General features: G+C 41.7%; 1 protein-coding gene across 1 annotated transcript in view; it reads right to left on the reverse strand.

Moving 5' to 3' along the window:
- The window catches only part of LOC115217913 (acetylcholine receptor subunit beta-like 1), a 113,727-nt gene that overhangs the window by 132 nt on the left and 101,095 nt on the right, over positions 1-12,500 (reverse strand). Inside the window, exon 3 of the mRNA XM_029787632.2 lies at positions 2,509-2,553. Within this exon, the coding sequence (XP_029643492.1) occupies positions 2,509-2,553 (45 nt within the window). The remainder of the gene's footprint in view (positions 1-2,508; positions 2,554-12,500) is intronic.

Here is a 12,500-nt window from a genome sequence, read left to right on the forward strand (position 1 = left end):
CAATACATAGCCATTTATATATGTGCATGTGTGTGTACATACATATACTCTTTTACTCGTTTCAGGCATTTGACTGCGGCCATGCTGGAGCACCGCCTTTAATCGAGCAACTCGACCCCGGGACTTATTCTTTGTAAGCCCAGTACTTATTCTATCAGTCTCTTTTGCCGAACCGCTAAGTGATGGGCATGTAAACACACCAGCATCGGTTGTCAAGCAATGCTAGGGGAACAAACACAGACACACAAACACATACACACACACACATATATATATATATATACATATATACGACAGGCTTCTTTCAGTTTCCATCTACCAAATCTACTCACAAGGCATTGGTCGGCCCGAGGCTATAGCAGAAGACACTTGCCCAAGATGCCACGCAGTGGGACTGAACCCGGAACCATGTGGTTGGTTAGCAAGCTACTTACCACACAGCCACCCCTGCGCCTATATATATATATTATATAAACATATATGTATACATATAAAATTTCCTACAACTGTCATGGTTTTAGGGATTGTCAGCAATGAAGGACATGTAACGCCTCCTTACACCTTTCCACAAGGCCTTAGAGTTAACTCTGCCGCCTACATTGAGGTGCTGGAAATAATAGTTAAGCCCTGAATAGACAGTGTATGCAGTGGAAGGCCACATATGATTCGGTTAGACTCTACACTATCACACATAGCTCTAGTAACACAGTAATTTCTACTCTTCTCCTCTGGAAGCCATCTACTCGCAATACCAAAGGGTGCACACTCTCCTACCCTGATGTAATCTCCAGGGATACAGGCATCCAGCAACAGGACCTCCATAATGCCATGATGGACCATGAAGCCTGGCATAGCATGGTAAATTCCATTGTCTCGACCACGGTCGAACAATGATGATGATGATGAACACAGTAATGGGTGGCTGAAAATTTTCATGATCCCATAACCCCTAACATTTGGCCTCCTAATTCCCCATATCTTAATCCATTGGGCTATTACATGTGGAGCATTGTTGAGAGAGAGAGGTCAATGAACATGCCCTTACCACCAAAGACTCTTTGAAAGCTGCCATAGTCAGAGTAATGTCCAAAATGAACCAGGACCACTTCATTCGGGCATGTTGATGATTTAGATCTCCTACAGAAGCAGTTGTAAAAGCTGAAGGTGGCTTTATTGAATAACATAGAAAAGAAGGTTTATTTTTATCTTCATAGCATTTTTTGATAAAAAAAAAAAGTTACCTGTTATTATATTTTTCTCTTTTACTTGTTTCAGTCAATTGACTGTGGCCGTGCTGGAGCACCGCCTTTAATCGAGCAACTCGACCCTGGGACTTATGCTTTGTAAGCCCAGTACTTATTCTATCGGTCTCTTTTGCCGAACTGCTAAGTGACGGGGACGTAAACACACCAGCATCGGTTGTCAAGCAATGCTAGGGGGACAAACACAGACACACAAACACACACACATATATATATATATATATATACACATATATACGACAGGCGTCTTTCAGTTTCCGTCTACCAAATCCACTCACAAGGCACTGGTTGGCCCGGGGCTATAGCAGAAGACACTTGCCCAAGATGTCACGCATTGGGACTGAACCCGGAACCATGTGGTTGGTTAGCAAGCTACTTACCACACAGCCACTCCTGCGCTGTTTTTTTTTTTATGTCTGTTTTTTTTTTTATAAGCATAAATCTGTCCTCAAATATCTTACACACCCTGGATGTATGTATTACACACCCTGGATGTATGTATTACACACCCTGGATATATGTGTGTATGTTTGTGTGTGTATATGTATGAGTAAATGAAGGTAAAACTCAATGTGTGTATTTGTGTGTGCTTACACCTTTGGTAATTGCTAAGTAGGCTTAACTTGGGCTCATTTTTCTATCTGTTTTGCATTTCATTCTGCATACTACGCATGTACTTTTAGCTATCATTGCTGTCCTTTTCCATTGACTTATATGTCTGCTTCTGTGCCCTCTCTTACCCTTTTCGGGTGGGTTCTAGTACATCTGAGTGCTGTATGCAATTAAGCTGGTTCATTACAAACCATAGACTCTGAGGTTATTTAAACTCGGAGTACTTTGCTGTTGAAACTCGATAAGTCTTGCAACCAACTATTCTGGACTAATGCCAACATTAATCAACAGTAAATCATCATCATCACCATCATCAATATCATCATAAGCGCTGTCACCATCACCACTACCACCACCACCACCTTCAGTATCATTGTTATCTCCATCATATTCATCACCACCATCGTTACCACACCGACACGACCACCACCAACATCATCATCATCATTATTATTATCACTCATCCTCACCCTCATCAGCAGCAGCAGCATCCTTATAATCATCACACTCATCACTATCATCACTCTCATACTCAAAGCCTCCTCCAATGCAGTGTCATTTGCAAAAAATAAAATAAAAAATAAGAAAATAAAAATAAGAAAACAAAATGAAAATGTTGTCATGAGGTACTCACCATCTGGAGCCAAACATTAGTTTTCATAACTTGATTTTTCTCATCCTATTTAAAAGAGAAAAACATAAATGAATTTTATACCAATATATACATGTGTGTGTGTGTGTGTGTGTGTATTATATATTAACTGTCACCCTAAAACATGGAGAGTAAGATCCCAGCCTTAAACATAATATGGTTCAGAGAGTCACCAATGGCAATGGGGAACAGTTTAAAATACTCACTAAGTTTCTGTGGTCCTACTATAGTTTATTGTCAAAACCTTCTGTTGCCAAATGAAACCTTTAGAATCTTGGTTCCAAATGTTGGCATTTATTATTATTATTTAGGCTCTGAGCTGGCAGAAATGTTAGCATGTGGGGTGAAATACTTAGAACGTAAAGACAGATGAAATACTGCTGAGTTCAAATTCCGCTGAGGTCGACTTCATCTTTCGTTTTTTCGAGGTCGATAAATTAAGTACCAGTTGCGTACTGGGGTCGATCTAATCGACTGAATCCCTCCCCCCAAACTTTTCAGGCCTTGTGCCTAGAGTAGAAAAGGATTATTATTATCATTATTATTGAGTGAGAGAGTAATGCATGCCAACAGAGTAACACTGGAGTACAATTATATGAAGCCCAATCTACCTGTCATGACTACTCATCTGATAGGGGCACAACATGCACATGCATCACAACCACTTGTGCTCAACATGGTCATCTTATATCAAGGTAAACAGTGCATGACCTTGCAGGTGGAACCCAGTTAGAATTTTCTTCAGGTTGAGTAGAGCATCCGACTCAAAAAGGGTCTGAATAAGGTTTGTTTAAGGATACTGAATGAAACACCCATGTCTCCAAAGGTGAATTATCCAAACCCCCAAAATTTCCTCTCCATCCTGCAGCTTAGAGATGCAACACTTTCTTCAGCACATGGGCTGTTCCAAGATAGCATTTGTTTGTAAAGATTGTTCTTGACCAGCAAGTATTAGTCCTTCTCTTCCTTTCATAAAGAAACCACATCTTAAACCATCTCTAAGATTCTTCATCAGTTTCATCTGCTAAAAAGAAACTCGCTGTGTAGCACTTTCTCCTTCCATTTGATGATCTTTTCTCTATTAGTCCTTCAATTGTATTCCTGGAGGGTCCCACCATTGTCATTGAGCCCCTTCTCTCTCTGTGCAGTCTGCAACATCCTTGCATCACTATTCCTCAGATAAGCATGCTAGGACTCGATCTCCTTCACAGCACCATCTTCTGTTCTAACCAGTCCTCTACCGCCTTCCTTCCTAGGTATTATATAGCTTTGCTAAGTTACCTCCAGCATGAAGGTGTCCATGCAAGGCATTACATTCCTAGATTTTCTGTCCATGTTGACAAGTTCTTCCTTTGTCCATTCCACAACACTTGCATAGTAATGTATCACTAGCAGCATAGCCCGGCGTTGCCTGGGTATGTAAGAGCCCCTAGTAAGCAACGACTAATCCCAATCTAGTTCTTTCCCTCTAGGGAACGAAGAGCACATGTGTAGTTTGCAATGTCTTCTCTTCACTCGAATACTTCTATGTATAGGATGTTCCTAGCTGTCTCCCGACAGAAAATGTGTTGCATATAAAAAGCTTAGATTCTCGACCCCATGTCGAATTTATTGATTTTTTTTCAGAACTGGGGGAACTTTTCAAAATTTTCGGTGCGTTAGTTTTGAATTATGACATTGGGCTATGTGTGTGTCAAGTTTCATAAGAATCGGTTGAAAGCCGTGGTCAGGGTGAGGGTACAACCTGACAGCCACACAGACAAACAGACAGACAAACTGCCGTTTATATATACAGAGAAGAGATATCTACAGCCTATGTGTTGATGCCTCTAGCCAAGTTCCCTCCATTTTGCTTAGGCCTTGAAAATTAGATATATATATTTCCGAAGTTGAGATAGATATCTGCAGCTAGCAGGCTTCTGCTACTCTAGACCGATGATGGGCAAAGACCCTGAAACATGCGTGTCTCTAGATGCAGGCCTGGTTGCTGGGGGTGTTTGTCTCCCCTTCGTAAATATATAAGGACACAGGAAATGTGTCGAAATCGACAGGAAGCGTCGATGCTTCCTAGGGCTAAACAGCGGTGGTGTAATCCCCTACTGTCATGTTAAATTGACAGTATACAACCATTGTATCGCCCCACCACCGTACATATCTCTATGAGAGATTTAGAAATTTAATATTTCTGACTTTTTAACTCTTTTGGCAGGAATACACACATACACACACACATGCATATATATTAACAAACGCACGGTCAAAGAAATACACTCACTCAAAAATGCACATACACACATACATGCTCTTTTACTCTTTCACTTGTTTCAGTCATATGACTGTGGAGCACTGTCTTCAGTTGAAGAAATCGACCCCAGAATTTATTCTTTGTAAACCTGGTATTTATTCTATTTGTCTTTTTTACCAAACTGCTAAGTTATGGGGACATAAGCTAACCAACATCGGCTGTCAAGCAATAGTGAGGGGACAAGTACAGACATACAAATACATACATATATATATATCTATACAAAGGGCTTCTTTCAGTTTCCATCTACCAAATCCACTCACAAGTCTTTGGTCGGCACGAGGCTATAGTAGAAGACACCTGCCCAAGGTACCATGAAGTGGGACTGAACCTGGAACCATGTGGTTGGGAAGCAAACTTCTTACCACACAGCTATGCCAGCACATACATACATGCATAACAGAGTATACATCCACACATAGTTAAATGTACACATATACACACACACACATACAGCACACACATGCATAGCAAAACACATTTCTATACAGACTTAAACATAACAGATTAAAATACACACACACACACAATAAAGTACACTTCTACACACAGGCTTAAGCATGTACACATGTATACACACGTACCAACACTTGAAAATGCAAACACATTCATACAAAATAAACACACTACCCACGTACACATACACACACATGCAAGCCCAAAGACACACACACACACACACAGTGTCTTTTAATATATAAGCAATTGTAGAGTGATAATAGAATGATAGGGGAGAGAGGGGGGAGGAAAGAAAGGAAGGAAGAAGAGCTACAGTGAAAGAGAAAGAGAGAGATAGAAAAGGAGAGGGAGAATGTCAAAGAGAGAGACACACAGACAGACAAAATATAAAGAGAGAGACAAAGATATATAGAGTAACAGAGAGACAGAGACATAGTGAGTGAGAGAGGGAAAAAGAGATATAAGGAGAGAGAGAGAGAGAGAGGGAAAAAGAGATATAAGGAGAGAGAGATACAGTGTGTGAAGGTGACAGATATGAAAAGAGAGAGAGAAGGAAATAGAGAGAGTGACAGATATAATGAATGAGAGGAGGAGACAGGGATATATAGAGAGTGACAAAGACAGAGAGATGTAGTGTGAGAGGGAGATAGAAATATTAGAGAGAGTGAGACAAAGATATATAGAATGAGTGAAAGAGAGAGATAGTGAATGAGAAAGAGATATGTGTATATATATATAATATTTAAATAATGAGGGAGATAAATTAATATTAATTTAATTAACATCAATTTAAAACCAGTAGCCTAGCATACAAAAATCTGAAAAATCAGAGAAAATTCTAATAAATGTGTATATTCAAAGGGCAAGACCACTAGGTAGTCGGCCGTATGCTAGAAATAGATCACCAACGATGGTGATCTATTCTAGCATACGGCCGACTACCTAGTGGTCTTGCCCTTTGTCAGCGGTGGTGGCGATGGCAGCAGTGGTAGTGATGGCCATGGTTGTAGTGGCTGTAGTGCTGTCAATGATGATGGTGCTAGTGCCATGGGTTGTATTAACAGGGTGTGTGTGTGTGTATATATATATATAGAGAGAGAGAGAGAGAAAGAGAAAGTGACAGAGAAACAGGCATGTAGCAAGTGAGAGAGGGAGACAGGTATATAGAGAGAAAGTGAGAGAGATAGACAGATATAGTGAGTGAGTGAGTGAGTGAGTGAGTGAGAGAGGGAGACAGAGATATAAAGACAGGGAGGGAGAGAGAGAGAAGGAAAGAGTCTCAAGGGTCCTGTGTATTGGAGGAACTGTTCAGTATATATACATAACAGACAGCTGTGCCAGCAGAACATACTGGAAGTTGACAGACCCAGCTGTAGCAACAGCAGCAGCAGTAGAGTCAGGAGCTGTAGGTAGGTGTAGCAGTATTGGAGTAAGGAGGAAGGGTGAGGGGGTAGATACGGTGGTGGTGAGAGTGAGAGGTGTGTGAATAAGTGTGAGGGGGGGTGGAGAAGAGGAAGTGTGGTGGAAGGAAATGTAGGCCTCCTCCTCCACCTTGCCTTCTTCCTCTCCAGCTGTTATGTGTGTGTGCTTGTAAAGCATGCATGTGTATGTGAGTGTGTGTGTGTGAGTGTACAGGCATGTGTGTGTGTGCGTGTGTACAGGCATGTGTGTGTGTGTGTGTGTGTACAGGCATGTGTGTGTGTGCGTGTGTGTTGGTTTTTATGTTTATGGATATTCTTTCTTTTTTATTTGTTTCAGCTATTTCACTGTGGCCATGCTGCAGCACCGTCTTTTAAGTCGAGCAAATCGACCCCCCAGGACTTATTCTTTTGTAAGCCTAGTACTTATTCTATCGGTCCCTTTTGCTGAACCGCTAAGTTACAGGGATGTAAACACTCCAGCATCGGTTGTCAAGCAATGCTAGGGGGGACAAACACACTTATACATATACTCTTTTACTCGTTTCAGTCATTTGACTGCGGCCATGCTGGAGCACCGCCTTTACTCGAGCAACTCAACCCCGAGACTTATTCTTTTGTAAGCCCAGTACTTATTCTATCGGTCTCTTTTGCCGAACTGCTAGGTAACGGGGACATAAACACACCAGCATCGGTTGTCAAGCAATGCTAGGGGGGACAAACACAGACACGCATATATATATATATATATATATACATATATACGACGGGCTTCTTTTCAGTTTCCGTCTACCAAATCCACTCACAAGGCTTTGGTCGGCCTGAGGCTATAGTAGAAGACACTTGCCCAAGGTGCCATGCAGTGGGACTGAACCCGGAACCATGTGGTTGGTAAACAAGCTACTTACCACACAGCCATTCCTGCGCTTATATATACACACACAGATATATATGTATGTGTATGTATATAAATATATATATGTATATATACATACATACACACACACACATATATATATATATATATACACGACAGGCTTCTGTCAGTTTCTGTCTACCAAATCCACTTCAGATCTGTTGGAAATTGAACCAGAGCCTGTGTTTATTATTTTCCTCTACACTATGCACAGGCCCAAAATTTTTTGCATATAGTGTAAACATGTAGTGTAAACATTGAAACATCGTCATCAACTTTCCAAATCGATTATCATTTCACGTGGAATTTTTGGTCCTCCAAAGCAGACCCGCCTGTTTTGGTTGGAAAATTCTGGTCTGGAAAATTCAACTTGTATACCAGAAAATACAACGGTTTCTATGGTTGGATGCCAGACAGAGTATACAGGGTACTTTTTCCCCGGTACCAATATTACTGATGTTGCCTTACAATTCTTTTCTACTCTAGGCACAAGGCCTGAAATTTTTGGAGAGGGGCCAAGTCAGTTAGATTGACCCTAGTATGCAACTGGTACTTATTTTATCAACCCTGAAAGGATGAAAGGCAAAGTTGACTTCAGTGGAATTTGAACTCAGAAAGTATAGACAGACAAAATACCACTATGCATTTCGTCAGGATTTCTAACATTTCTGCCAGCTCAATACCTTACAATTCACAAGACTAATAAGCACCACCTATTTCTTTATTACCCACAAGGGGCTAAACACAGAGGGGACAAACAAGGACAGACATAGGTATTAAGTCGATTACATCGACCCCAGTGCATAACTGCTACTTAATTTATAAACCCCGAAAGGATGAAAGGCAAAGTCGACCTCGGCGGAATTTGAACTCACAACGTAACGCAGACGAAATACCGCAAAGCATTTCGCTCGGCGTGCTAACGTTTCTGCCAGCTCGCCGCCCCACACACACTCACATGCATTCACAATGAGAGGGAGAAGAGGACAGTGGGGGGGGTGAATTATGGCAAAGTGTTAAGAAGTTGAAGTACGCAGGTTTGTTGTTGCAAGAATGATGGAGTGGAGAGTCTAATAGACTGTGTTAGAGAAGGAGATAAGGGAGGGGAAAGAAAGAGTAAGAGTGGACACAAGAGGTGGCGAGCTGGCAGAAACGTTAGCAAGCCGGGCAAAATGCTTTGTGGTATTTCGTCCGCCGCTGGGTTCTGAGTTCAAATTCCGCCGAGGTCGACTTCATCTCGACTTTGCCTTTCATCCTTTCGAGGTCGATAAAATAAGGACCAGTTACGCACTGGGGTCGACATAATCGACTTAATCCGTTTGTCTGTCCTTGTTTGTCCCTTCTGTGTTTAGCCCCTTGTGGGTAGTAAAGAAATAGAAATATGTATTTCGTCTGCCGTTACGTTCTGAGTTCAAATTCTGCCGAGGTCGATGTTGCCGTACATCCTTTCGGGGTCGATAAATTAAGTACCAGTTACGCACTGGAGTCAATGTAATCGACTTAATCCCTTTGTCTGTCCCCTCTATGTTTAGCCCCTTGTGGGCAATAAAGAAATAAGAGTGGGTGAGAGAGAGGGGGGAAAGAGAAAATAATGTGAGGCAGTAGAGAGGGGTGGGTGGAGTATCTTCTGTCATTCATACTTTGCTTCGGTCACTAGACTGCGGCCATGCTGGGGCAGCACCTGGAGGAATTTTAATTGAATGAATTGGTCCCAAGTACTTATATTTTGTCAAAGACAGTTCCTTATGCTACCAGTCTTTTTTGATGAACTGCTAAGTTGTGGGGTTGTCGAGAAGTAGAGGGGGACAAACATACATGCGAGCGTACACACACATACACACACGTGTATGTGTGTGTGTGTGTGTGTATACTACAATGGATTTCTTTCAGTTTCCATCTACCAAATCTACTAGAAAACAGTGTGGTGATGAAAGAATCAGGAAGAGGGCGAATAAAGATGGCAAGACATGAATAAAGGAAGAAAGGTATGTTAAGTACAATAAGGCGGCGGGCTGGCAGAAACGTTAGCATGTTGGGCGTTCCGAGTACCGAGTTCAAATTCCGCCGAGGTCGACTTTGCCTTTCATCCTTTCTGGGTCGATTAAATAAGTACCAGTTACGCACTGGGGTCGATATAATCGACTTAATCCGTTTGTCTGCCCTTGTTTGTCCTCTCTGTGTTTAGTCCCTTGTGGGTAGTAAAGAAATAGGTATGTTAAGTACAATACAAGACCACATAGCCAAATTATCACAAGATGAAAATTAAAACTAGCAGGTGATATACTCTGGCTACCAGAACATGTGTGCTTAGGCTACCTGAACAATGCCTTTCTAAAATAATTTTCAAATGGACAGCATGCAAAGTAAGAATGAAAGAGAAGGGGAAAACCGAAAACTGTATGGTGTAGGACATTCATAAATGATGGGAGAGAGGTCAATATGACATGGCCAAATAAATACTTGATGATAATTGAGACAAGTTCCTAATGAGAAGGGAAGGTCACCTAAGGAATCGAAGACATTCGGATTGTTTAAGGCAATAAGACTGCTGTAGATATGTTCCTGCTTTAGCATTGATTAGTGTCATTGGATGGGTATCACAACCGTTACTAGTTTCAACAGATGCTCTGTGGCCATGCTGGGGCAACTGCATTATGCAACATATCTGTATTATATATGTACTATACTCTTTTACTTGTTTCAGTCATTTGACTGCAGCCATGCTGAAGCACCGCCTTTAGTTGAGCAAATCGACCCTGGGACTTATTCTTTGTAAGCCCAGTACTTATTCTATCGGTCTCTTTTGCTGAACCGCTAAGTGACGGGGACGTAAACACACCAGCATCGGTTGTCAATCAATGCTAGGGGACAGACACACAAACACATACACACACATATACATATATATATATATACATATATACGACGGGCTCCTTTTAGTTTCTGTCTACCAAATCCACTCACAAGGCATTGGTCGGCCCGGGGCTATAGCAGAAGACACTTGCCCAAGATGCCACGCAGTGGGACTGAACTTGGAACCATGTGGTTAGTTAGCAAGCTATTACCACACAGCCACTCCTGTGCCTGTACTATATGTACATATTATAATATACCATCATTATCATAATCAGCATCACCATCATTTAACATCCATTTTCCATGCTGGTATGGGTTGGACAGTTTGCCTGGAAACGGATGATCTGGGGAAATGCACCAGGTTCCAATCTGATTTGGCATGGTTTCTACAGCTGGATGCCCTTCCAAGAGTGTAGTGAGTGCTTTTTACATGCCAGTTATTTGTGGTTTGGGCTTTAACTGCTTTTTCTAGCATGTAAGGTGTCCTGTCAAAGGTCACCTCTTTCTTGTATTAATAAATTGTTTATACACTATTATATATATACACATATATATTATAACATGGACATGTATGTAGTATATAGGAGTGGCTGTGTGGTAAGTAGCTTGTTTACCAACCACATGGTTCCGGGTTCAGTCCCACCTCTTCTACTATAGCCTCGGGCCGACCAAAGCCTTGTGAGTGGATTTGGTAGACGGAAACTGAAAGAAGCCCGTCGTATATATGTATATGTATATATATATATATATATATATGCGTGTGTGTCTGTATTTGTCCCCCTAGTATTGCTTGACAACCGATGCTGGTGTGTTTATATCCCCTTAACTTAGCGGTTCGGCAAAAGAGACCGATAGAATGAGTACTGGGCTTACAAAAAGAATAAGTCCCAGGGTCGAGTTGCTCGATTAAAGGCGGTACTCCAGCATGGCCGCAGTCAAATGACTGAAACAAGTAAAAGAGTAAAGAGAGTATATATCATGTGTGTGTGTATGTATGTGTGTATGTGTGTGTCTGACTTTCTATTTAACTCTATCTGTTTCTCTTTCCCAGTCTGTCTGTCTGTCTACACTGACACACGCACACACACAGTGGCACATGCACAATCAGAAAGCAACTAACAGAAAAAGAGAAGCCGCATATATCCACCACCGCTGCCGCCACTCCACCCCCCGCCCACCCACCTCCTGACAACATCTGGTACAGACTGCTCAACACAGTTTCCTAACCACGCCCACCACCACTAACAACAACACTCCCACAATCAATAACACCACCACCATCAACAACAAAAACTATACCAGCAACACCATCACTACTACCACCATAGTCATTAGTATACCTTTACCATGTTAGTATACCGTTACCATGGCAACCAGCACTTACCCACTACTATTTTTCTACCTGTAGTTTCCATCGCTACTATAACAGTTTGTATGCACACACACACACACACATATGTATATACCCTTTTACTCTTTACTCTTTTACTTGTTTCAGTCATTTGACTGTGGCCATGTTGAAGCACTGCCTTTAGTCGAGCAAATCGACCCCGGGACTATTCTTTGTAAGCCCAGTACTTATTCTATCGGTCTCTTTTGCCGAACCGCTAAGTTGCGGGGATGTAAACACACCAGCATCGGTTGTCAAGCAATGCTAGGGGGACAAACACAGACACACAAACATATGTATATACACATATATACGATGGGCTTCTTTCAGTTTCCGTCTACCAAATCCACTCACAAGGCTTTGGTCAGCCCGAAGCTATAGTAGAAAACACTTGCCCAAGATGCCACGCAGTGGGACTGAACCCAGAACCATGTGGTTGGTAAGCAAGCTACTTACCACACAGCCACATAACCAAAATAAGCAACAAGGATATACAGGAGTAATGCAGCACAATCGTTTCACGCAACTCAATTTAATTGAATAATGCAACCAATGTTCAATAAAATGGAGTTGCATGAAACGATCGTGCTGCATTACCTCTGGATATCCTTTTTGCTTATTTTGATTCTG

The sequence above is a fragment of the Octopus sinensis genome, linkage group LG12, assembly GCF_006345805.1.
Source record: "Octopus sinensis linkage group LG12, ASM634580v1, whole genome shotgun sequence".
Taxonomy (NCBI): domain Eukaryota; kingdom Metazoa; phylum Mollusca; class Cephalopoda; order Octopoda; family Octopodidae; genus Octopus; species Octopus sinensis.